A 27,476-nucleotide genomic window follows, 5' to 3' on the forward strand; every position below is an offset into this window, starting at 1 on the left:
CACTGTCTGCTTGACAACCAGAAACACATAGCTTCTTCACATTTTGTTGCTTTTCAAACATGAGTTCTTAGTGTGCATGAGGTTGAAACTTTGTAAAAAATGTGGGTTCCTTTCTACATGTTATAGCTTTTTTAAAAAAGAACATCTGTCCATCTGGGTGCCTCTCTGTGCAAGTCTGGAGCCCCCAGGAGGGACACCCTCAGAATCATTAACTCAGTTACTTCTGTTTAGAGATAAGAAGGATAAACAGACTGGGCCCCAGGGCCTGTGTGCGCGGCTGTTCTCCAATGCCCCACCCCTGCTTGCTTTTTTTAAAAAAATTCTTCACTGAAGTATAGTTGAATTACAGTGTTGTGTTAATCACTGCTGTACAGCAAAGTGACTCAGTTCTACATAAATATACCCGTCAAAATACAGTTCAGAAAGACACTCTACCTCTCACATCCCTTCTGGACTGTTTTCTTTATTCTCCGTATCGCTGAGTCAGATGGAAAGTCCTGAGATAGCTGCTTGTCAGTGTGTACTGTCTTGGGCCTGTTTGGCGTTTACAGGCATCTGGGCTGGCTTCCCTGCAGCCCAGATCGTGGCCCTACCCGTTCCCGGCACAGCGCTGGGCAACCCCGTCCACTTCCCCTTCGCCTGTGCACAGGTGAGGGAGGCGCCCAGGCGTCTGGAGGAGCAGCCGCGGCCCCTCATTCTCCAGGGGGTGGATGAGCATGAGAGCGACAGTGACCCCACAGTGTGACCCCTGCTCCTGCTGGGCTCAGACCCCGCCTCCCATGTGAGGACCTGCCGGGGTCGGGAGGGTGTCTGCACTGGGGTGGGACTCGGCCCTGCGGCCAGTGCAGGAGAGAAGGGACAGGACCAGGTCGGGAAGGGCACGGTGAGGCCAGCCGAGGGGTTTGGGCTTTATGTTGTGGTGGCAACGGCCCGGTGGTCACACACCCGTGGGAGTGGTGTCCGTCGGGGCGGCCACCGTGGGCCGCCAGGTGCTGGAGCCGCAGCCTCAGGCCCAGCTCTGGAAGGACCTCAGGGTTCTGCTCCTGTCCTTCGTTGCCTCTCTTTCACTAAATCTTCTGTGCTTCACCAAGATACAAAGATGCATTTATAAAGCGCCTTTTCCGGCTGTGAACGCCCTCCTCGCAGCTCACGTGTCCTGCACGTGCCCCCGCGTTTTGCCATCCTCCGCCTGGCCTGGGTCTCTGTCCTTCATTCTCAGACGCGCTCCTGTCCCGTCGCCCGTGTTCCGCACACTCCCACGAAGTCTCTCACCACAGTCTTTCCTTAAACACTGGATATCTTTGATAAAAAATTATTCTAGTGTGCATTTACAATGATTTATTTTAATGATTTAGCACACAATTATTATCAGTCATTAATTGTCTAATTACTGATTTTTTAAAGGGAAGCAGCTGCTCGTACGTCTGTTTAAACTTTCGTGGGTGCTTCCTTCCTTTAATTTGGACGGGATTGGTTTTCTGAAGGAGGAGCGTGCAGATCGCGGTCCGAGGATGTTACCGGGCCCCTATTTATGCGGGCAAACCTGGTTCCTAAGATCTCCGTGTCTTTTCTGTTCCAGGTGCTTGCTGCCCTCTGCCATGCTCTCCAGGTAAGACATGCCCCTCCGCGGGGCAGGCGGACTTCTGCAGCCGGCAAGCGGGACGCTCGCCTGAACATGGAGAGATAAGACGCAGGCCCACGTGACCGAGCGCCGTGCCCTGCCCCCCCGGCCGGGCGAGCCCTCGTCGTCGAGATGGACCGCCCCCGAGAGGCCGAGACGGAGCTGAGAAGGGGCCCCAGCCCACCCAGGGCCAGCAGGAGCCCCGAGGCGGACGGCGACAAGGCGCTGAGCCACAGCTGCTGCATCTGCGGCAAGAGCTTCCCCTTCCAGAGCTCCTTGTCCCAGCACATGCGGAAGCATACAGGCGAGAAGCCCTACAAGTGTCCCTACTGCGACCACCGGGCTTCCCAGAAGGGCAACCTGAAGATCCACATCCGCGGCCACCGCACGGGGACTCTGATCCAGGGCCACGAGCCCGAGGCGGGCGAGACGCGCGTGTCCGAGGGCCTGGACGGCTGCGCCAGCCCCACGAAGAGCACCTCGGCCTGCAACAGGATCCTGAACGGCGCCACCCAGGTGGACAGCGGCAAGATCCTGCTGAGGAGCAGCAAGAAGGAGGCGGAGGGGGCGGCGTGCGCGGCGGAGGAGGCCAAGGCGGCGGGGGCGGGGCAGTGCTCCTTCTGCAAGAGCAAGTTCGAGCGCAGGAAGGACCTGGAGCAGCACGTGCACCAGGCGCACAAGCCCTTCAAGTGCCGGCTGTGCAGCTACGTGACCCTGCGGGAGGAGTCCCTGCTCAGCCACATTGAGAAGGACCACATCACGGCCCAGGGGCCCCGCGGCGACGCCTTCGCAGAGAACGGCAAGCCTGAGCTGCCCCCCGGCGAGTTCCCCTGCGAGGTGTGCGGCCAGGCCTTTAGCCAGACCTGGTTCCTGAAGGCACACATGAAGAAGCACAGGGGCTCCTTCGACCATGGCTGCCACATCTGCGGCCGGAGATTCAAGGAGCCGTGGTTCCTGAAAAACCACATGAAGGCGCACGGCCCGAAGGCGGGAAGCAAGAACAGGCCCCGCGGCGAGCTGGACCCCATCGCCACCATCAACAACGTGGTGCAGGAGGAGGGGATTGTGGCCGGCCTGAGCCTCTACGAAGTCTGCACCAAGTGCGGGAACCTGTTTACGAACCTGGACAGCTTGAACGCGCACAACGCCATCCACCGCCGGGTGGAGGCCGGCCGGCCGCGGGCCCCGGTCGGGGAGGGCCCGGCGCCCGGCCCCGCCGACTCCCAGCAGCTCTTCCTTCAGTGCCTGAACCTGCGTCCGGCGGCCGGCGCGCCCGCCCGCGGGCAGGCCGGGCGGCGCGTGGCCGAGCTGGACCCGGTCAACAGCTACCAGGCCTGGCAGCTGGCCACGCGGGGCAGGGTGGCCGAGCCGGCCGAGTACCTCAAGTACGCGGCGTGGGACGAGGCGTTGGCTGGGGACGTGGCCTTCGACAAGGAGCGGCGCGAGTTCATCCTGGTGAGCCAGGAGAAGCGCAAGCGCGAGCCCGAGCCCGGCGCGCAGGGGCCCCCGCGCAAGAGGGCGGGAGCGCCCGGGGACCCCGCGCCCGGGCCCCCGGACCCCCGGCCGGCCGCGCGCCCCAGCCGCCGCGCCGCCGCCCCCGCCGGCCACGGCAAGTCGTCGGAGTGCTTCGAGTGCGGCAAGATCTTCCGCACGTACCACCAGATGGTGTTGCACTCGCGGGTGCACCGCCGCGCGCGCCGTGACCGTGAGCGCGACGGCCCCGGGGACCGCGCGCCCCGCGCCCGCTGCGGCTCGCTCAGCGAGGGCGACTCGGCCTCGCAGCCCAGCAGCCCCGGCTCGGCCTGCGCCGCCGCCGACTCCCCGGGCTCCGGCCTGGCCGACGAGGCCGCCTACGAGAGCGGAGAGGAGGGGGCGGCCCACCCTGCACCAGGTGAGCGCGTGCGCCTGGGTGGTCCAGGCGCGGGTAAGGTGGGCTCGGGCGGTCCCGGTCCCGGTAGCCCTGTGCCTGGGTCGCCTTTGCCCAGGTATCCCACGTCCAGCTGGCTTGGGCTCAGGTAGCCCTGTGTTTGGGTCGCCCCATAGCTACGTGGCCCAGGTCCAGGAAGCCCTTGCCCGGGTAGCTCACGCTCAGGTGGTCCAGGCTCAGGGAGCTCTGTGCCCGATGGCCCTGAGCCGGGGAAGTCCAGGCCCAGTAGACCGCTGCCCAGTGGCCCAGGCCAGGTAGTCCTGGTTCGCCCAGGTAGTTGAGGCTCAGGTAGCCCTGTCCCCGGGTGACCCAGGTCCAGCTAACCCTTGCCCAGGATCTCATGGTCAGGGAATCTGGGCTCAATTAGCCCTGCCGCCAGGTGCCCCGGCTCCCTGGTTTCCCAGGCCCACATAGGCTTGGTGCTCAGGTAGCCTCCTACTTAGGTGGCCCTACAGCCAGATAACCCTGTGCTTGATGCCCTTTCCCAGGCGTCCCAGGCTCTGGTAGACTTGTACTCAGGAAGTCTGCGCCCAGTGTCAGTTCCACTTGAGGCTCCCGTTTGATGACTGCCCATAGTGTTTGCATAAATTCGCACCTTTGGCTATGTAGGTGATGGTCTCTCTGGGGCCTCAGACATTTCTGAGCAAAGAACAGGTGATGGACCCCCTCCAAGATGTGCCCTTCTCTCCTCGCCGTCAGCTGGGCACACATGCTTTCCTTGCCCCTCTCCTTGCACCAGACAGCCGAGTGAAAGAGGAACTTCGGATTGTGTGCAGTTATAATTAATCTTCTCAGATTCAAGTAACCCTATGGGTTTAGAGATGGCTAATTGGAACCAGATTACGTTCCACACTGCAGCTATGTAAATATTTAAAGATGCTTGGCCAACTTTATTTTCATCATTTTCCTATTTTTTAAAAGAAAATTTTAAACATTTTGATATTTTCTTCATAATTTTTTGTTTTGGGTAATTCTTTTAAGTGTAAGGTGATGTTTCAGTTACAGACTTGTAACTTTCTCTGCCTAGCCAGGAATGGTTTTCTCTTCTCCCTGAAAATTGGTTAATGGATGTTGCTTTTACTGAAAGGTCAGAGGCGATAGCGATCCAGGTGCTTCAGCTGGGCTTTTTATATTCTGTAGTGAGGAAGACTGCCCCTGTGCATGTCTTAAAAAACCCCACAAACATATGTCATCTTTCCCTTATTAAAGAGTTAGCCAATTGTCCTGAATGGAGTTTAATTATTACAGGTCTATACAACGTTTTGTGTGAGCATCTGATACACTTAAGTATATGTGGAGTCAGTAAAAGTGTAGAAAAAAGTTTTCTTTGCTCCTATAAGGGCAATCGATCTATGCTGAATCTGCACATGTGTGTATGTAGGTAAATGAAAATAACACGTTTTTAAAAATAATTATTTAATTTATTTTTGGCTACATTGGGTCTTCGCTGCTGCTCACGGGCTTTCTCTAGTTGTGGCTCGCGGGCTCTAGCGCGCAGGCTCAGTAGCTGTGGCGCATGGGCTTAGTTGCTCTGCGGCGTGTGGCTCTTCCTGGATCAGGGCTTGAATCTGTGTCCCCTGCATTGGCAGGTGGATTCTTAACCACTGCGCCACCCTTTTTTTATTAATTTATTTATTTTTTGGCTCCGTTGGGTCTTCGTTGCTGCTCACGGGCTTTCTCTAGTTGCGGCGAGCGGGGGCTCGTATCTTGCATTTCGTTTCTTAGTCGTTAACCTGTGGGAAAGGAGCAGTACAATATACCGTTCTCTGCAAATGTGGCGCTAGTTCTGTGAGCTTTTTTGGGTTCTTCTAGCAGCTTGTCACGTAAGATGTGGGGAACCCAATTGTGACCCCCTGGGTGGCATTTTGGAAGATTAATTTTTGTTTTTCCTTTTAAAAAATGTTGACGACTATGGATTTTACTGGTCACATTCCAGTTGTACTATGGCTACTTTTTGGAGCGCATTGGATGAGATATTAAAGCTGCCAATGATTGTTTTCCTACTTTGAGGACAAATATTTTTAATATTTGGAAAAGCTGTCCTTGCCCGCATCTATTATGATGGCAGGTAAATGGTTAGTAATAAGCTAATTCAGTAGTGCTTCTAATGTCACTGTGTGGGAAAGATCAAATTACGTTCACTGTAAGTTGGCATTTACTCTTTCTGTTCCTTCTCAGGTTCATTAAATTTTAGAGATTATCATTTACTTTTTAATGAGATTATATCTCTTTTCTCTGTATTAATCAACTTTTTGAGAAATGTGAGATCTCAGGTGATTCCATAACAAGATTATATATGGCGTGGGTGTAACGAGTTGACAACAGAATATCGTAGCTTATTGAGAGACTAGAAAAAGAAATTTATGGCATGACAGTGGCATAAAATGTTGAAGAACATTGTAGGTCTGCACGGGTCACTTTCTGTAGCCCCAAAGGACAGTAGCTTTCCTCCTAAAAACACAAACGTTATATCGTGGCAGGCCTTTAGTGCTCTAGCTGGCACTAAATCGCTGCTTCATGGATGCCCCGTAAGGAGAGAGATGTGTTATATGGATTTAATACTCACAGAGCAGTCTCGTTAGCAGGGACTGGCGAGGCCTTGGAATAGCTAGCACTTTGCAAGAGCAAATGGGTACGTTGAATCCTCTGTTTTGATCTGCAGTGAGCCTTGCTCTCGTTAAAAAATGCATTCAGCTTTGGAAAATACTTGCCTTTCTTGTCACTAAAAGATGATTTAGATCTTTAAACAGTGACATGACTCTAATAAATTCTCAGAACCTTGGTGGGATGACCGGTTAAAATGATGAGAGGAAACATGTAGAAATTGAGGGACGGAAGAGCATACTCATTCTCAGAGGAATGAGTCCCGCTACTTCTAGTAGCAAAGTTGACATTAGAGTTCAGATCGTTGTGCCCCTTCCAGTAAATCCCCCATTGTGCCATAGTTTCCCCACAGATTTTTTGATGTCCAGGCGTGGGTTTGAATGCCGCTCCTGGATCTAGAGACCATTTGCATTATCAGGTTAATTGAAAGAAACTTGCTTTTTTCATGAAATAGTCTTTGTCGAGTGTTGCGTCTACTCCTTTGGAAAGCTCTGATCGTCCCATTACCTTTATTTCCACATAAGACCGGCTCCCAGCAGCCCTCATTACAGACTTAAAATAGTCTAAGAGCAAAGTTGTGAATAAAATTCAATAATTTACAGTGTGTTACGGAGCTAGATTTCAATCTTTATTGAGAAAGTGACGTGGCACTGATAGAAAGGACCCTTTTGGAGTTCACAAAAATTAATCCTTTTAATTAAGAGGAGCACTGAAAGGGCATTTAGTTGAAATTTAGAAAAATTAACATTTTCAAACAAAGCAGGGTCATGGTGCTCAGAATTTATTACTGAAGACGGGTCAACGGGCCAAAGCACAATTCTGCTTATAAAGCGTTAGGATGACTTAGGAGTGGTAGAAGCCGGCTGACTGTGTCTCAGAGGACTCTCTGCATCAAGTCCCTGTACTCTAAGACGTGGTGCCCTTGGGAGAAGCCCTGCCTGGTGCCGGGGGCCTTGCCTTGACGCAGAACCCATTCCTACTGTTTATCTGCATATATGCTGTTTCGGCTAAAAGTTAGGTGACTACCCCGGGTATTTTTTTAATTGAAGTATAATTGTTTTACAATGTTATATTAGTTTTAGGTGTACGACACAGTGATTCAGTGTTTTTATAGATTATACTTCATTTAAAGTTGTTACAGAATAATGGCTGTTTCCCTGTGTTGTACAGTATATCCTTGGTTTTGACTATTTTTTGTTATTCTGATTTCTATCGCATCAAGCGTATTGTCTGTTGAGCCCACCCTCTCTCTATATCTTTGGATACTGATTGAACTTAATTGATAGTAAAACCCCAAGTTTTGAAATTGCAATATTTGACTTTTTTTTTTTTTTTGCGGTACGCGGGCCTCTCACCGCTGTGGCCTCTCCCGTTGTGGAGCACAGGCTCCGGACGCGCAGGCTCAGCGGCCATGGCTCACGGGCCCAGCCGCTCCGCGGCATGTGGGATCTTCCCGGACCGGGGCACGAACCCGTGTCCCCTGCATCGGCAGGCGGACTCTCAACCACTGCACCACCAGGGAAGCCCTGTTTTATTGTTTTTGACTGACAAACCCTATGGCTGAACCTAATAGAATAAAACGTTCTTAGAGCAAGCGCCGTAGTGTTATGTGTAGTTGGAAGAAGTAAGGAGAGAGTTTTCGTAATTTAAAAATATAGTCAAGGGAAGAAAAGATAGTTAGAAGGAAGACATGGATTTATTTCAGAAAGCCTCCACTTTCTCATATCTCTCCACTTGCTGCCACCAGGCCAAAGTCTCGGACGTTAGAGCTCATCTTCTTTCTGTCGTCATTGTAAGAAGAGCCACAGTGTTTTGATTATATAAAGTGTTAGTTGAGCACGTGCTTTGAGACTGACCGACAGTCCACGTTTGTGTGCGGCGGGTCAGGCTGTGGTCATGCAGCTCTCCAAAAGGTTAACCGGCCAATCTTATTATTTTTTTTTTTGATAGACCATGGACGGTCATCAGAACAGCTTAGGGAGGAAATGTTGTTACACGTCCTCCCATTGAAGCAGGATTTAGGGGAAATCAAGGGACAAAGGTCAGAGTGTGGAGTGTGAGGTGGGCCTGGGAGGGGTGTTTGCAGTGGCGGCCGGGCCTGCTGGGACGGGAGGCTTTTATTGTTGCTTATTCTTAGCGTTTACTTTGCGATCGAGCAGGAGCTCCAAGGGGACGGATTCTCCCCACCGTCCTTCTGGTGCAGGGCGAGCATGTTCTGAGCAGGGAAGCTGGGACCTGTTTGCAGCCCCGCCTGGTTCCCATCTCCGATGCTCAGTGATGGGGAAGGACTTTTATCTTAACACAGGGCTTCATCCGTGCCTCCTGCTCCCCCCACAAGAGGCTGAAAATGACACCACAAAGAACGAGGGGTAGGAGACCAAGGAGGAGAGAACATGAATAAAGTGAGAGGATGAGAAATAGAATCCGTGTAACTGGGGGAAAGCAGCAGGCACATCTGGGAACAGCCCTGTACAATTACAGACCCTGTGATCCTGAGCGGTGTCAGTCCTACGTGGTACCGGGGCCCCCCCACTGAACAGGAGCCTTCGGAATTGGTAAGAGTGAAATCAGGCGGTCAGCTCTCCTCGCACACCGTTCAGTCCAGCTCGCCGGGCCCAGTTTACTCATCACACAGGCGTCTTGAGCGATACCTAATAAATGTCCGTACGCAGGCTGGTCGGCCACTCTGGAAGTGCCCCGGCCGTGGTGATGCTGGCGCAGGTGCCAGGCCACAGAGCTTGGGATGCTCTCTGCCATGTGCCAGCCAGCGGCTGGAGCACAGCACCAGGGTGGGGACCGGTGACAAGGAGAATCCGGACAGCAGAGATGGAGATCAAGGAAGAGCTGGTTGATTCCAGATTACAGAAGAGGGACCGTAAACGGCAGACGGATCCCTTTCAGCCAGATGTGAGGGTGACACCACCCTTAGTGTTTTCTACTGTCCTGAACATCGAGGAGTTGACTTAGTTGGGAATAAAGAGAGACTTGAAAACCCTCCTATTAAATTCTTATTCAGTAGGAAAGTGCAGTGGATTCTTTACGAAAAGTATCCAGGTGCACTTGACAGCCGACGGCAGAGCGCCCTGTGGTTTCGTCAGCATCTTAGCCACCGGAAGCGTCTCCGTCAGCACGCGCACGGAGACGACGGTGATTATTCACTGGCCCCGTGGTCCCCTGATACGCCTCCGAATTATCCAGGGAGATTGCGTTATGATGAGAATAGTGCCTTAGAGGTGTGCTTACTACATTCTGGTTCTTCAGACATTGGTCGTCTGTGCCTGGCGTGCACGTTCAAATTTGCTGGAACACAGCGCTGCATCCCCGACCTTCCAGAAGGAACGTATTATGCTGTGAAACGCGTGAGACTGTGGAGATTATATTCCGGATTTTCTTCCTGACACTGAGACAGACACGTGGGATGCACGGTCCTCAGCGTCGTTAAGCAGACACCACGCAGACCCTTTTGTTTGTTAGCAAAGTTCCAACACTTGATTCGTTGTCTCTCTGTCTCCATCTCTCTCCTTCACACAAGATAGAATCATAGAATTTTAGAGCTGGGAATGGTCTGCCCCCCCATTTTAACAGAGAGGAAACCAAGGCATAGGGGGAGTCACTGTAATTTGCCCAGAGCCTCCAGGTGTGTCTGTTGCCCGAGGACAGCATGGTGGTGGGAGGCACGTGAGCGGGGTCGCCTAGGTTAAGGTTCTCCTTTCGCACGAAGTAGCTGTGTGTCTTCAGTCCTCAACCCCTGGGTGTCTGGCTTCCTGGGTGGCACTTTGGGGGCTGGGATCGCCACCAGCAGGGCTGTTGCCACCGTGTCCCTGTTAGGTGCCTGCCATGGCCTGGACATCCTGTCCACACGGCTCTTGTTGGTACAAGAGTTAGAACCAGAATCAGGGTCCACAGGGTCCGTCTCCCAGCCTAGGAGAGGGTGTGTGTCCTGGCTGGTCACTTGAGGGGCAGAAGCGTGTGGTCCCAGGATGGCTCAGGCCCCGTCCAGGGCTCCAGATCCCCGGTCTCCACTCCCACCCACCCTGGAGGTGACGGAGATGGATGTAGCCCTGCCGAGCTCTGTGGAAGCCCGTGCTTGGCGGCGTGGGGTGCCGGCTTCACCCTGTCACCAGGAGGCTGCCTGCCTGCGGTAAATATCGAGTGGGTGCTGTCTGAAGGCAAAATTCACGATGTTCCCGGAGTCCAGGAAAAATGCCTGCACTGTGTTTACAGAGTCTTATTTGATGTGCCTGCTTTTCAGTCTTTTCCGTCTCTGCTTCACATCCTAAATCCTGTTATTTCTGTCCTGTTGCCCCGCTGGACTTAGTTTTCCCCAGTCTGCGGTATGGGTGATGCTGGCTACGATTTTCCGCTCTTTCCCTGTGGTTCACATGTCAGGAAGAGGAGCTTGGTCTCCTCTAGTTCAGACAGGAGCTTGTGACCTCTCGTGTGAAGCATGAGAGCCCTCTTGGTAGATGTGACCCATCAGTGGTGAGTAGAAACAACGGAATTTGGGTCTCTCACCCCAGTCCCCTGAGATGTGGCCTTCCATGTGGAGAGGTGGGTTGAACTGATTTTGCTTCTGAACCATCAGGTGCTGATCAGTGGGGGTGTGTCCCGGTCAGCTCTGCAGGGGGATGACCCTGGGCTTTGGAAGTGAGGTTCACACCTGCTGAGCCGGGGTGTCACCCCCGAGACGGTGCCTTGTCCCAGCTGTTGTAGACATGTCATTCCAACCAGCACTGACACCCCTGCCTGTGTTCGTGATCAGAAGCGTGATCATAATGTTTGTCTGGACCTGTGGTGGGGCACACCTGACGGCACCCCTGCTTCCTACCGTTGGTTGAAAGTGCACAGGTGGCTGATCTGCTCAGCCCTTTGATGCTGTCATTGCAAGCAGAGGAGTTCCCTCTCGTGACACTGGCTTCCTGGGACCACAGCCGTGGCCCTGACCTGCCTCCCCGTCTCCCCCGCTGCACCTTCTCTGCGCCCCGAATGCCCTGCCCAGAGCTCCCCACTCACCCTCTGGGGGCCCGAGCAGCCCGTTTCCCCGGCGAGCACATTGGAGGCTGGAAGTCCCTCCTGCCCGGACTCTCACTTCCAACCCTGACCCACTGTGTTCCTGGAATTGCTGCGTCTCTGCAGTTTCGTGGCGTCGGCCTCGTGCCTCACACGGTGGGCACGTCCCTCTCCTGGGACTGTGCTCTCGGTGGGCAGGGCCCAGGTGTTCGTCCTGGCGCCCCGCGGTGATCTTGACTGCGCAGTGGCCGGCAGCCCCACCGGGAGGGGTCGGTTAGGTCCATCCTCCGTCCGCGGTGAACTCCCCGGAGAGGTATGGTGTGTTCCTGGGAGGGGCTGAGCCCTGGGGCAGCGGGGATGCTCACCCAGTTGTCTAGTCGCCACGTGTCCGTAACAGTGGCAACGACTAGTAATAGTAGCCGTGGATTAACCGACAGTGTTTAACATGAACTTCTTGTGATCCTGCAAAGTTTTTAAGTTGAAAGAGCCGCTTCAACGTGAAATAATATCGTGGCCTTTTTGGATGGGCTGGAGTTAGTTATGCTTGGGGTGATTTTTGGTGAGTTTGGTATTCTGCAAGGAGCCTTTCTCACGACTTCTGATCCTGCGTGTTTCCTGTGGGCGCCGTGATTGGGGTCTGCGTCCCGGGCCCTTTGTGAACCTTTATCACCGGAGGAGCAGAAGCGGGCTCAGCGTTTGCAACGCTGGACGGCCGAGTGCGCGGCAGCTGGTGTGCGTGCGGTCAGCTCTGACCCCGCTCACGGTCATGGCTGGCTTCCCAGGATGTGGTAACTCAGGTCCCCGAGGGTTTCCCACCTCACTGCCAGCGTCCCCGTGCCTGGTGGCCGTATAAGGATCGGGAGCTGGACGCCTCGCCCACCCGGCTGCCCTGGGGCTCAGGGTCCGCGTGCCACACGTGCGCTTGGGCTGATCCCTGACCCGGGCCGGGGCTGTGACTGGAGGGTGGGCCTGGTGCGCAGTCGGTGGCGGACACAGCTTTGGCGCTCGAGGGCCCGAGACCGAGGCAGAGCGGGGACCTGCGGACTGTCTAGGGGATTGTGTGGGGCGCTGGGACGTGGAGCCCTTGGGGGAAGCCTTTCCAGGGGAGTCCTCGGTGTGCAGATGCTGAGAAGCTGCAGAGGCCCTGTGCCCTCGCCCCCAGCCCTGGGGTCTTTCCTGCTGAGACAAGCATCCCTTTCCCGCTCCTGCCTTGGCCCAGCCCACGGGGAGTCTGAAGTTCACGGTCAGTGCCCGTGACCTCGGAAGCAGACCCGCCCAGAGCTCAGGCGGCCCCTTCTTTCAGGATGTACTGTCCTTCCCGTGGCACATTCCGGCTCAGCCAGCTCTGTACCGTGGTGCTATCGATTTGTATCATCCTTGGTCTGCGTGTTCATTGTGGGTACAGTGAATCATTTAGTTAGCTGAGATTCTCTTTTCTCAAGCATTTAGGTTTTATTCGGTAAGCGTTTTTGTTGTGTACGTGTCTCTGGCACACGTTCTTAATTTTTTCATTTGTAAGTTTTTTTTTTTTATAAGTTCTTAATTTCCTGTGTGCCTGACCTATTCTGAGGCTGGTTTTTCATGAAAACTTCGTAGGCTACTGATCTGATCCAGTATTTGCATACACGGTTTGTCTAAGCCTTTGCGTATTAGAACAGATTGTGGTTTCAGATCTGTATTTTACTAGAATTGAACAAGCTAGGGATAGTCTTCTCTGGATTAAAGATTAGAAGGTCACACCTTCATTACTGGAATTTTACCGGTATCTGTGTGTGCGGTCAGTGTAGTCGCATCCGCTTAAAGGATGCCTTGTCTTCTGTTTTATTTACAAAGCCAGCCACAGATTTGAGAGAAGTTTTTTCACAGATTAGTAAGACATTTGGGCTGACTCTGGCTGCCAAATATGTTCCCCTAACAATGTGCGAGAGCTGAGTATTACTCATGTTCTTTTTGAGAACTCCAGAATAATTACTTGCAGCACTGTGACTAAACTGTATTCCGGTTTTACTATGACTACTCTGTTCACGTAATAACCTGACTGGTTACTGAAGTACATCATTTAAAATGATAACCCAGTGGTACCCTCTGATGCCCGGTTGGTCATCCTATAGAAAATGCCGCGTGTGCCTAAACCTGATATGTGAAACCTGCCGGGGAATGGCAGCTTCCTCCAAAATCACGAAGTCATGCTGTTCCTGCAGACAGTAATCCAGTGATTGAAGAGTCCGTCAGTGGACTGGCCCGTTGGAGAACATCATTTTTGACGTTGGAATGATGGTCAGTTTCCCAGTCCGACTCCTGGGTACCGCAGTTGCTTTGATTGAAAACTTGTCTGTGATGTTCCTGGTTTTTCAAAATTGATTTCTGCAGGATTCATGAGACATGATTGACACAGATTAATCCAGCATTGGACTTGAAATGCATAGTAATGGGGCGGCGTGAACACTTTCATCTTTAAGAAATATGATTTGGGGCTGTTTTCTCAGAAATGATGAAATTTGGTAGGGCACGGCCATGAGGTTGAAAACAGGCATTAAACCCTTAAAAGCTGTTTTTCTTGTAAAGCTCCTTGGCTGACAGAGGAGTGTCATTACTAGCCTCACGGTGCAGTTAAAATGTGTCACTGGGGAGGTGACTTACAGAGTTCCTGAATTCCAGGTGTGAAGAAAGGGATTGCAAAGTCCTGACTTGGGAAATTTTGGAAACTCTGAACACGAGGTTCTGGACAGGTTGTGTGTCAACACCAACGAGAGGAAAGAGTCTCTGCAGTTTCCATGGTGACAGCCTACTCACAAGTCAGAAACCAATTCTTGATATGTTTTGAAACTCCAGTTACAAAAGGGCATCGTGCTTGAAAGTTAGCTGGGAAGAGATGAAATCGCTTACACGGAGCTGCCCGGTGAGCTGGACAGCACTGGGCAGACGTGATTCTTGGATCTCTTTTAAATGTCCACATTTCGTTTCTGTTCTGGGTCCGAATTTCTTGGGTTTTCCTTCTTGTGTTGAAGATCTTTTCCTCTGAGTTTAAAGGTCTGGTGTATGGGGGGTGTAGTACAAGTTCGTAGAAGTTTTTGGAGCAGTGCCGCATCTGGGAGCCTCCCAGAGCAGGTGCACGGGGCAGGTGAGGGGCCGGTCTTTCCTTCCCGCCATCAGTTGGTCCAGCGTCAGCCACGCCCACCCAGCTGGCCACTGGTCAGCTTCATCCTGTTCAGGCTCCTCCCCCTCGCTCCTCTTCCTATCAGATGGGCAAAGGGGAGTAAGGAAGTGGGAGGAAACAGGACATCAGCTCGCACCCAGTGCTCAGCATGCACGACCAGCCTTGATGTAGGGCAGCAGTGGGCACGCGTGGCAGTCTGTCCAGTCTCCCAGGATCCTGTGCTTGTTGTCTTGGCTGTCTCCCAAGGCCAGAGACAGAATCCCAGACTGTGACCAGTGCGCCCGGAACAGATCGCCGTGACCCTGCCCTTGTCATTCCCACAGGCCTCCTCCTGGGAACCTCCACTGCTGCCATCCCCACCCCCCACCCCCACCCCCAACCCTGTCCCTCTGCCCTGGCTGCAGGGGGCGTGTCACTTCGCAGCTCCCTCGGATGCCCTTGGTGGGGGGAGGCCTTCCAGGGCAAGGTTAGGGTCCCCCAGACCTGGTCTTCTTGCCTGAGGACTGCTCCTATCGCTACCCCAGCTCTCCTGCCCCCCAGTGAGGAGGGGAGAGGCCAAGGCTACCTTTGTCCAGCCCTGTGCCCAGGCTGACGACTGACTCTTCTCTGCTTCTTTCCTCCAGAGCCTGTGTCCCCGGCCCCCATGGGTCACGGGGGCAGTGATGGAGGTGGACAAGCAAGGGCTAACATTTCACGGGCCGGATCCCGGCTGGCACGTGCAACTGATGTTAGAATTCTGTTCATTCTTTGCAAAACGGACAAGTCTTTGGTGAATACGTGGCGAACAGTCCACATTCTGCAGCCGTGCTTCCCCACCTCAGCCACTCAGGAGATGTTTACTTTGTATCCTCAGGTCTTTAAAGAATATTTACGTACACAGTGTATACACGTGCGCCATTGTTTTTCTCGTTTTGATACTTAATAAGATCGTTTTACTTGTTTTGTTGCGTGATTTGCTTTTCTAGCCAACAGCATGTCTTGGGAGTCGGCCACATCCATGGAGTGTCTCCTGACCTGCGTCAGACGGAACGTGATCGTAATTTATTTGCCTGTGGATGGACATGGAGGTTTTTTTCCCAGTTTTCATTACAAGTAGAGCCTGCAGTAAATGTGCTGATAACACTTAGGAGAATTTCATGATCGATTTCTTTAATGAAATTGCTGGTTGGAGGGGTTTGCACATTTCATATTTCAGAAGATTTTGCCAGATAGGTTGTAACATCCTCACATCCAGCAGCAGTTTATGAGTTGGGCCCATTGTCCCAGACCTTCAACAATTCTGGGTGTTATAAAGGTACTACAGTTGCTGCCCCAAAGGAAAAATGTTATACATTTATTGCTTTGATCTCTGTTTTCATAGTTTCTGTGAGAATAAGCATGTTTTCATGTTTGTTGGTCATTTGTATTTCTTGTGTGATATACCTGTTCACGCACTTTGCCCATTTTTATAATGTGTTGTTTGTCCTTTTCTTATTATGTTATAGGAGCGCTTCATATATTGTGGATATGAACCTTTGTTTGCTTTAAATACTGTCTCCTAGTTTAATAAAAGACTTTTCTATGAAGTCTTTTACTGCAGAAGCTCTACAGCTGCCAGGATTGGCAGCTTTTTCCTTTACGGTTCTTCCGTTTTACACACCACTTAGAAAGGCACCCCCTACCCTACTGTTAACATATTTCCATTGAATAAAGCTAGTTTGCCTTATGACATTTACCTTATTACACTTTGCGCTCATCACGTGGGACTTGCGACGTACTCTGAGACGTTTTCACATTTTTTCCATGTTGCTCTCCATTTTTCCAACATAATTTATTCTGTCATCAGTCTTTCCCCCACTGGCTTGAAATACCCTATTACACACGAATGTCCACGTGCTAGCTTCTTCGCCCAGCATCTGGAGGCTTGGTAACCATCCTAACCCAGGGGGGTGTGGTGTTAGCGGGGAATCTGAGGTGGAGGTTCAAGGACGCTTTCCCGGGTCATGCCAGTTATAAGCGTTGAAGCCAGGTGACTCCAGACGTCAGGAGCTTGTTCTGTTACGCTGCTTGCACTGGCTGGGCAGAGGCAGGCAGGAGGGACCAAGGAGGAGCCGGTGGGAGGCTACCTTGCACCTGCTAGAGCCGTGCCTGTTCTCTCTTTCGCTCTTGGACAGTCCTGAACCTCCCCTTCCCAGCCATGCTCTGCCCCAAAGCCCAGCCCAGCAGCAGGGCCTCGGGCCGGGGACTGGGGGTGGGATGTCTTGGCAACCTGCCCAGAGAAGGTGCAGGAATGAGGGGCTGCAGGTAGGCCCTCCCTTGCACGGGAGGGACCTTTGGAGTCACTGAGGCTCCGAGAGGCCCCATCACAGTCATTAGTTAAGTGCCTGCCCTGTGGTTTGGGTCCTTTGAAGGTAGTACTGGCTTCTCCTCTGTGTTCCATGCATACATTCAGCTCTTCTCAGTAAATGGGCGATACTGCATCTAGATGAGAAGTAATTTTCTTCGTGATACATAACGTTGGTGTCTCCATCAGCGTTCACACGTTGTTTTTGGACCGTGCGTCTAATTCACACAAGTGTTTCCTTTGAAGTCATTCATGTAAATAAAGTATTTGTTTAGTTGAGAACACGTTAGAGGTTTAGTAAATAAAAAATTTAAAAAATTTCAGATAAACATCGAATACTTTTTTTTTTTTTTTTTTTTAGTATAGGCACGTCCCACGTAATGTTTGAGACATATGCTAAAAGCTACTTGTCCTCGGTGTGAAATTCAGACTACCTGGCTAGCCTGTGTGTCACCTGGTGCCCGTCTCTGGGTGAATCTTCCGGCAGGTGGTTATTTCAGGGCACCCGGGAAACATCTGGTCTTGTTTCCTGGCCTGCTCGTTGGCCGACCAAGGCCTGTTTAGCAGCTCTGTTTACTACTAGATGGAGATGCTGGGACCTCAGGCTGTGAATGTTCGAAGGATAATTAGCTGAGGGAGAAAAGGGGAGGGCCTTCTGGTAGAGATACCTCTCTTTCTATTGTTCACACGCGTTAATACTTTAAACACGTGCATTAGCCATGTTGAGGGTCAAAACAATGCTGGTGGAAAAAGAGATTCAAGAGAAAACAACAATTGCCTTTAGTCTCTCTGTGTGATGAAAAAAATCTTAGCATTTTCTAACACAGAAAATGTTCAGCAAAGCACCTGGAGCCAGAATGACGTGACACATTGGAGTGCACCACACAGCACGAGGGAACCGTGATGCTGAAAGCTACTGAAACGCGTCCTAGAGAAGAAGAATACTGCAGGGGTTGCTTCTCTGGTACAGACGTCAGTCATCAGGACGGGAAGTTCTGTTCTGTTTGGAATTTGGTAGCTTCTGGGCTGAAGCTGGCTGTTGTCTCTTGGGTCAGTTCTGTTCCGTGGTGGGGTGTCACTGTTCCGTGCTGGGTGTAGTATTGGGGTCACAGCTTTGCCCTGACTTTGTGGGACCCTTGCAGATGCCCCAAAGAATCTGCTAAGAGTCAAGGTGTAAAAATAGAAGACTCCAACCTTAACCGCTGGAACTTAGCTCACACACACGGGCCTGTCTCCTTAATTCAAAATAAAAAGAGACCCAAGACTCCTTGAGATCCTGCTCTAGACCTGGGCTCTCCAGATGTAGAGATGTGTCTTGTAATCTCAGTGGTCTGTGATCTGTAGCCTGTGATTTTCACAAATAATAGTCAATAATGACCGATGACTGACTACCCCTCCCCCAGAGCAGCATAAGGAATTCGGTTCTAGTCCTGAAGTGGTTTATTTACTGGATGTATTTCTTCTGATTCTGAATTGATTTTGCCTGTGTGTGAGCTACCCTTATTTAGTTTTGGTTAAGAAAATATTGCGTAAATATGTGAAGCAAAATCTGGCAGATCACCACTGCCTTGAGAGTCCTTTGTCCCGGGTTTGAACTGTTGAAGAATTACTGACTTATCAGTTGTAGATTCCACGATGCACATGGAAACGTCCCCAAAGCAGTGGGTTCCTCCCATCCCTCTGACGTCACAGAGTGTACAGAGAGCTCTGGAGTTCATTTTAAAAGATCGGTCTGTAATTGAAATGGAAGGTTCTGGAGTCTGATGTCACCTTGAGATGAGGCCTTCCTGAGTCAGCGGAAGGTCCTGACTCACCTGAATGCGGTTCAGAGGTGAGCATCCAGACATCTGCCAACAGATGTCTCGTCCTGTCGTGTCGCTTACCTGGTGTTTGAGGCGAGGTCCTTCCAGGTCACATCAGGGGAGCATTTGTGGGAACGTGCAGGAAGGACGGGGCTGCATCCCTCTCCCGGAGGGACTTGAGAACTGCAGAGTTTGATCCCTGTAACCTCTCCTTTTCCAGCCCGTAAAAGGGCTTGTGGGTGTTTTCCTCCTGGGGATTCTTCCCTTGGAAAGAGCGCACGTGAACCCTGGTGTGGAAACGTGTTTTCGCTGACCTTTTCGGGAGGGGACTCCCGGCATCTCTGAGTGTATCCCAGTCTAAGCCTTGAGATGCGCTCAGCGCAGGGTTTCCATGCCGACGCCAGTCTGCAAGATGACGCAACATTTGGTTGCAGGACTGCGTACGATTTTGAGAGGACCGCTTGTGTTCTTTCATTAGGTAAAACTCAACCAACAAATTACAAACGTGAAGTATCTCTGCGTATCTTCAAGATTTGTGCAGAGGAGAATTATGTTAGATGGTTTTATTTTTCCGGTTTGATGTATTTTATAATCTGAGATTTTCTCCTCGCCTTTACTGCCTGCAATTTAAACTCTTTGGCTTGTTCTTTTCTTGGCAGAATTGGAAACACACCTCCTCTTCCTAAGGTCACCCTCCTCGCTGTGGTCTGTTTGCGCAGGTGTGTCTGGTCCACGACTCCTTTCCGTTTAGTCGCTGTCTGGGTGTCTCCTGTCCTCACCTCGCCATAAACGTGGAGACACTTCTCCTGTAGTCTTAGAACTGCCTCGTACTTAGTCCTTTCAATTCGAGACCATACTTGTTTCGACGGTTGCATTGACCTCCACTTTTGATTCCTCGGTTTCCAGAAAGTTGGTCCCCAGTCTCACGGTCTCAGGGACAGCCCTGCTTGTGTCTGATCCCCAGTGTCTGCCTGGGTCCACAGCCGGGCCCTGAGGGCTGAGCGGCGGTGGCGGGGGGAGGCGCACGTGTGCTTTACCCTTGACTCCTGAAGGGGAGGATGCTGAGACCTGCCACCTGGAGCCGCAGCCCTTTGGGTGGACAGACACCACCTAGGGGGTCGGGATGGCGTCATCCCCTGGCTTCTGTCCACGAAGTGTCCGCCTCGGCCTCACTTGGGCCGTATCCTCCACACCCGCAGCTGACAGCAGTGACTTACTGGGTTCCAATCAACGCCACCAAAGACCAGGTTGGCATGATTAGCATGTATAACAACTCGGCTGAATTGGGCTGGGATTTACTTTATCTTATTTCTTTTAATTTAAAAATTCTGTGGTTTATGAGTTTTTCTCTTACGAAGAAAGAAAGGTATTCATTCAATGATCAATTTGACAGGGTTAATCCGTAGGAGGTCAGGACACTGGCAGTCTTGTCACAGATGCCCAGAGAAATGCATGTCCTTGCTTCCCTATGGCCGATGGCTTTTTTTTCTCTTGAAAGAGCATGTTCTTCATGCATTTCTGTTTTTTTTAATTAATTTTTATTGGAGTATAGTTGCTTTACAATGTTGTGTTAGTTTCTGCTGTGCAGCAAAGTGAATCAGCTCTATATACACATATATGCCCTCTTTTTTGGATTTCCTTCCCATGTAGGTCACCACAGGGCACTGAGTGGAGTTCCCTGTGCTGTACAGCAGGTTCTCATTAGTTATCTGTTTTATACATAGCAGTGTATATATGTCAGTCTGGTTGGGATTTACTTTAAATTGCTCAAGTAGCCGTACTTTTACTTAAAATAGCAATAAGCAATGATAATCATTGATTTTCTGGTGCATTAATCAGTTAAGAGGGAAAAAAACCAACAACCCTGCCTTCAAAAGGCCAAAGTGATACAGATTGATCCATGCATGAGACAGAAAGACCCATGATGTCAGGGTGCCAGACCTGCCTGGTGACTAAGACCTATGGAAATGTCTTCAAAAACTTCTTTTTCTCTTGAAAATACAGATTCTGTGGCACAATGTATATACTTTTTTACTGTAAGTAAGACCAAAGAAAGGTGAAGTGTTGCCAAAATGTAGGCATCCCTCTGTGTAGTTTAGAGTAGTTCTTATATAAAACTCCATCGTGGGCTTGGGAAAGTTTCATCGGATTTATTTTAGGATGATGTCACCCATTGGTCCTGCTCGGGTGTTTTGAAAAGACACTGGCTGTTTGGAGAGTAGGGAACTCCAGTGCCCCGTGGGTCCTTCAAGCCAGCCCTTGCCTTGAGCTATCTGGCAGGTTTCTGTGAGGGCAGAGGGAGGGACGAGGTGGCAGCTTCGCCAGCACAGACCTCACCAGGGGCTCGGGCTGGATTCTGTTCCGCTCTGAGATGGGGTGGAGCCTGAGGGCTCAGGGCGCGCCCCGGACGTGTGACCTGTCCCTTAAATCAGGAAGCCTTGACCTGGGACCTGCCAGGTTTGTGTCCATCCCCCCACTTTCTGCTCCTGTGCAGCCGGCACGTGGGCCAGGCCCTCTGACCGGGCGGCCAGGAAAGCAGTGGCAGCCGGGCGAGCTGTGCTCTTGGGGGTTTGGCCCTTCCTTTGTCTCAGGGCTTATGGCAGCCTGAACGTCACCTCAGGCTACGTCTCCGTCCCCCTTTCCGACGTGCCCCAGCCTAACTCAGGGTGACTCCTAAGCTGTCACCACTTTTGAACATTTCCGAGGCCGTGGTCTCCCTTGACGGTGGGACATATCCGTGAGAATAGTGTTTCACTGACCTTGGTAGTGTTTCACTTGACCTTCAGAATTCGGAGTTCTCCTGCCTCTTTGTTCTCTTCTATTTATCCTTTTTCTTGTGGGGGGCAGGGAATCACCAAGTTTTTTGGGGTCTGTTATTAGCATCTTCAAAAGATCGCCGTAATCTGTGGAAGTTCAGTAACCTTCAGCGATTGTCAGGTCAAGTACCCGTTTGGGGGAGACTCTGGGAATTTAACTGCCCCACATAAAACTTTTTGAGAAAAAATGCAATTTTATTTTTGAACAACCGGTTTATATGTACTTTGTTTTTTAGAATGTAACACTTTCAGGGGGTGTACCCCCCAGCATTTTAAGACGCATAAAGGCATGTGAAGCGTAAACTTTTATAGCTACAGGAATTGCTTTTGTGTCCAGGCTCTTTTGATCATCTCTCAGATTTAGAAATTACTTTCTTTAGGTATCTGCTGTTTTCCATAAAATAGTGTAACCCTTGCCCCTGCCTCCACCTTCCCCACATGTAAATAGTTCCCCAAACAGTGTGTATGCCCTTAAAATGAGAAATCTACATGACCATAGCTTCAGCTGGTTGGGTTTTTCCCACGTCTAGTATTTTACCGATTCTAGCAGTTTGACAGGTTACTTTTCTGGGACTCGGGTATGTGGTAAGGTGCCCTGTACCGAGATGAGGGGGTGGAATGGTGATAGGAGGGGGGCCGTAGGTGAGAGGTGCTTTGAAGGGCTTCACAGCGTCAGACAGTTGAGCAGTTGTGGTTGGAGATGGGATGCGCAGCTTCCTTAAATCTCAAGCCCAGCAGAGATCTTCAGGAAATGAGAGCAGCAGTAAGTGACTCCTAAGAATGAAAAACTACAGAAACGCAGGTATTAGACAAATATTAAACAAAAAGCATCCTCGCCCCTGGAGCTGTTGGCCATGTCAGGGCCACTGCGGTACCTGGCTGCCATCGTGCTGACCTGGCCGGGGTGGTTGTTGTCTCTGCCAGGCTTGGGCACCAGGTTACCGGGCTGTTGGTCCACGGGGCCTCGCACAGCCCCGATTCCTTGGCATTTGGGCACAAACGAATGTAAAAAGACTATGGTTACGAGATGATTCGTATTTTTAGTACGTATATTCTGATGAACATTCCTGGATTGTTACGTTACACACAGTGTAATCATTGTAGAAAATGCAGATAAGGAACAAGGAAAAAAAAGTGACATCCTTACTCAGAGGCAACTATGGTTGAGTTTTTGGTCCAGCTGTGCCTTCCTGTGCATCTCCTTTGGCTACACTCTTTATACACGAACACATTTATATCTTACAGGAGTGCGTATACGCATACACCTGCACGCGTCTGACAAATAATAGTTCTGTTACCCGTTTTTAAAAACTTGATATATTATTAGCTTTTGTTTACAGTTTGATGTACAATTCTGGACAGTTGGTGCCCGCGGGGTCTTGGAAGCTGGAGATGTAACTCATTCGTGGCATTCAGAGACAGAGGGGACAGCCTGTGACTTAACGGGTCTTCTCCCAGCTGACGGGCTCTGTTTGTGAGACTGCGTGAGTTACCCAGGAGCTCTGTTGAAACGGGGTTCCAGCCCCTCCTGGACACCGGCTCTCCACAGACTTTTTGTGTCTCTTTTCTTACCTGGGAAACGAGGCCTCGGGTCCCATCCAGACCCCCTCTCCGCAGCCCCTGCTTCTTCTGTGTGACATTTCTGTAGTTGCCTCAAGCAGAAAGACATTTGTGTCTTCACTTAGTAGCAAACTGGGTCTGTCATCATTTGTTCAGTTTTTGACACACAACTAAATTCTTTATATTTTTAAAGCGATTGTTCCTTTTTCTCTTGCTTAGCACTATATTACAGGTTTTCAAGAGAAAATAGAGATTACTTACTTTTTTTTTTTTTTTTTTTTTTTTGCGGTACGCGGGCGTCTCACTGTTGTGGCCTCTCCCGTTGTGGAGCACAGGCTCCGGACGCGCAGGCTCAGCGGCCATGGCTCACGGGCCCAGCCGCTCCGCGGCATGTGGGATCTTCCCGGACCGGGGCATGAACCCGTGTCCCCTGCATCGGCAGGCGGACTTTAAACCACTGCGCCACCAGGGAAGCCCTAATTACATTTTGAATGAAATTTTTGCTAAAGCGTTTTTGTTTTCACCTTAACTCTCACATGTAAGGCTAGTCCAAGAAACACAATCTTCTTTTTCCTTTTTTTTTTTTTCCACATATGAGGCCAGTTTATTTCAGGCGGGGATCTGAGTGAGTTACTGTTGATGGAGGATGTCCTTCTCAGCGGTGAAACCATGCATTGGGGACCCCAAAAGCATTGGGAAAGAGAAATTCTAAAAGACTGTATTTTACTGACATACTTATTTTATTGATACCAACAGACTGCTTATAATTTACTTTAAAAAACTCACAGTTGTATTTGACCCCTAAGTGGAGAAACTTGCAACTTGAAAACTAGCAAAATTGTAGGATTTCACATTTAATAGGTGAGCACCGTTTTGTCCTTTGAGTGTTTAAATAGCATTTCTCTTTAGAGATGTAAATATTGACCTAGGAACTTCTGAAACGTATGCAGAAACTTAGTGACAGCAGTAATTCCATAAAAGGAACTACGCATTTCTTTCCCTTTTAGGAATAATAAAATCTCCTATGCAGTATTTTCTCTCATTGAAAGCTACCAAGTTAATATAATTAATTACATCAAAAAAAGGGATTAAAAAATTCCTTCAAGTTTTATTACTTCTTGGCTTTAAATAGCAGAAAAGTGTCAGATGTGAATTCTGAGATAACAGGTTTTCACTGAGGATTACTTACTGGGATAGGTTAAAGTCATAAAAAATTGTCCTTGGAGTATGCACTTATTTAAATATTTAACAAAGCGCGAGTTAGAGAAATGGAGACACTGCTTGCAGATATCTCGGTAAAGACAAAAAGTCATGAATGTTTTCAAATTGGGTGAAGGCAGAAAAGTTTTCAGGTCTTGAACGTTCCGGATTCCTGGAGTCGTCCTGACGGCTTTGGTTTCCACGTTTTCATGGGTTAATAAAATGCTGAAAGAGCTGGGAGCGTCGTGAAGTGAAACATTGAAACTGTGCTCCCAGATCTCTGCCCTTGCCGGGGACAGCGCGAGCCTGTTCTTTGAAGTCAGGAATCAGGGACCAGATGAACCACTGGGTAAGTTGTTACAGAGTGGAAGCATTCAGAGTTCAAAGGCATCTCGCGGAGACCCCGTGCCAAGTTTCATTTCAAAACTTTACAGCAACCATCGGATGGTGGCAAGCTGTGAAGCACTGTGAAAATCTGTTCATTTCTCAGTATCCCAGGCCGTCCTGACCCTGTGCTCTCCAGGTTCTTTATGGAGGTCTTTGGGGCTGTGTTGGCCAAGCGTGGGGATGGCTGGGTGGACATCCCTGCCTGCATACTTCTTCCCTCTTTGCTTGCTGATTGGAAACTGGAGATAAATTTGGAGGAAGGAGAGTGGAGAAATGGAGTACATGTTTTTTTATCTAGACTCAACTTGGGAAGGAGGCAGTATGTAAGACGGAGGGAAACATGTATCTTCAGAAATACTTTTTGCCAAAGATGAAGACTTTCCCCAAGTTTTCCTTCCTATGACTCTGTAAGCCTTGGTCTCCACTACTGTGGAGGTTCCGTGTGTAGTTACTTCCCGTCAAAGATGGCTCTACATTGACTGTTCAGAGATGTTTCAGATGAAATCTCAGGGTAAGTAGTCTAGGAACCGTTGCCTTCTGTTTCTTAAGGGCTATAGAGAATATGAATCGCAATTTCCTAATCTGATACTTGGGCTTGGGTTACATCTTATGATTTGAAACAGGGTTATATATTTGACTAAAGACCAAAAAGCCCCAAACAGTAAGTTTGGAAAACTTGCAGATTTTGGCTTTGGTCACTCATGGGCAAATTCAGGGCCGTTGACGTGGTCTGAAGCATGTGCCGCCTTCCCAGACCGACTGTCCAGGTGCCCACGGAGCTGGGCCCGGGGGGCTTCCCAGCTCCGCCTGAAAGAGAGAAGGCCGTGCGTCTCCTGCGATGTGTGGGACACACAGGGGACCTCTCTCGCTGTGGAGCTGGCCTCCTCTGGACGGACTGAAGTGTGTTCCAACTATGAAGCTTTCACACCTTTCATAAAATGTCTTAGTGCCCTGTGGTTTCCATCCTTAAAGTTTTGTCTGTCTTTCCTGTGGGCCTGGCCTTCCCTCTCAGTGAGATGCAGTGATTCAGCACAAGGTGTGGGAAGTCAGTCTTTCCTTCACAGTGTCCGTATGTCTGGTATGGAGGGATTATTGCTGGCACAGCTCGCGCTGTTCGTGGAAGTTAACAAGGAACTTCCAGGTGTTGGAGAAGGTTGCTAACGGCGCATTTACTCCTTTGCAAACCGAGCTCCTTGCTGGTTGGAACTGAAACGGCTGCGAAGACCTTACCTTTTACAGTCGGGCTGATGCTGACTCTCCCAGCAGTGCTTTGTTGAGGGACCGGAGCGAGAAGCTCCGAAACAAGCCGTGTCTTCAGGATGCGCTCACGCGGTGCGTGTGTGGGGTGTGTAATGTGTGCATTTGTGAGTGTGACTGGTGTGTGTGTTTGTGTGCGTGTACATCTGTGTGTGTGTACGTGTATCGCTTCTTTTGAGAAAAGGATTCAAGGCTGGACTCTCTGTGTGTTTAGTGTCAAATGTTTAGTGGGAACAGGAACGGACACGCACGTTTATATCATCCTTCTCATGACCCGGCATTAAAAAAATTAAGACCGTTATTTAGGAACAAAACAAGAATTTACTGACTTATTTTACCTTTCACATAATTAAATGATTCTAAGGCAGTTTGGCAAGACGAAGAGCACTTTAACAAGCTTCGGAGCTCATGTAGTAGGTAAACCTTATTTTTGGTGAAGACAATCTAAGAAAACCTAAGAAAAGGTAACTTTGACTAACAGTTCTCAGTAGGTCGGAATATAGGTTGGGGCTCAAACACTGAGCTTTAAAAAAGTCACCAGACCCAGGAAGGCTGTTGGGTGCCCACCTTGCGCCATCCCCTGCCAGGGTACCTGCCGCTGATCAGCTGACTCTTAAAACCTCACATTAAACTTGAGGGATGCAGACTTTTAAAAAACTCCCTGAATGAAGAAAATCATAGCTGGTATGCCAACTTTGCCTAAGATTATTTTTTTCAATGAAATCTTACTTAAGTACATGCTAGCGTGCTATTCATGAACAAAAAGGGAAATGCCTCGTTTTAGAAGAAACAGGGTTTTTATCCCACAGCGGGATTGTGAGCAATGAGTAGTGCCAGAAGCCAAGCAGCCATAAATGATGTAGTTTATTTAAGTACTTAGGAATGTATGTGTGTATATGTACGTGGAAGTCTTTCAGATTCTATTAGAAGTACAGTTTTAAAGTGAATTGGTTCAGAGTAAGGGCAGAGGATAATGTGGTTTTGGTGATATCAGTTTCTTCAGAAAACCTTTTTGTTCAAATATTTAATTTTTTTAAAACTAAAAGTTAAATAAAATTCCTTAAGCTACTTGGTAGTTATATAAGCTGTTTAAATAGTGTATCAATTTGAGAAAACATTTGACAAAACCTTTTAAGGGAACAGATGTTCACTAATTTCGCATACATAAATGTGTTGGAACATTTTCGTCCATGGGATTTCATGAAGATTTTTAACTCGTTCACTAATATTACATCACTCTTTAAATACCCGTTTCAGTTTTAGTTTGATCCAGTCACACTTAACCTATGCCAGAAGTGGGTTAGATTGAGAAAACATTTTCTATCTTAGCATAAAATCAGTTCTGTGGGGTGGAACCATGGAGGGGGGCAGGGGGGGGCATTTGGGGGCCTGATTATTTGAGAGAGTAAAATCAGATCGTGGTCGTATGATAGAATAAACAACGTAGGAACGCCTCAAAAATAGTAGAAAATAAGAGGAAAAAGCTAAGCAATTAGAAATTCCAGTATTGTACAATTTAATTTTTTTTAGAAATTTGCAGTTTTATCTTATTCATACAGTTCTTTTTTTTTTCAAAATTTGGCTAGAGAATATTTTATTTAGAATATCAAAATCATGCTATAATCCATACCAAGCATGTAGCATTTTCTTTCTTTTTTTTTTTTAACATCTTTATTGGAGTATAATTGCTTTACAATGGTGTTTTACTTTCTGCCGTATAACAAAGTGAATCAGTTATACATATACATATGTTCCCATATCTCTTCCCTCTTGCATCTCCCTCCCTCCCACCCTCCCTATCCCACCCCTCTA

At 49.7% G+C, this 27,476-nt stretch overlaps 1 protein-coding gene across 7 annotated transcripts in view; it reads left to right on the top strand.

Moving 5' to 3' along the window:
* The window catches only part of ZNF516 (zinc finger protein 516), a 164,791-nt gene that overhangs the window by 44,601 nt on the left and 92,714 nt on the right, over positions 1–27,476 (top strand). For all 7 annotated transcript variants that reach the window (XM_049697658.1, XM_049697660.1, XM_049697661.1 and 4 more), the window contains exon 2: positions 1,580–3,512. In XM_049697658.1, coding sequence (XP_049553615.1) covers positions 1,754–3,512 — 1,759 coding nt within the window. In that variant the 5' untranslated portion in view covers positions 1,580–1,753. The remainder of the gene's footprint in view (positions 1–1,579; positions 3,513–27,476) is intronic.

The sequence above is a fragment of the Orcinus orca genome, chromosome 15 (assembly GCF_937001465.1).
Source record: "Orcinus orca chromosome 15, mOrcOrc1.1, whole genome shotgun sequence".
NCBI lineage: Eukaryota > Metazoa > Chordata > Mammalia > Artiodactyla > Delphinidae > Orcinus > Orcinus orca.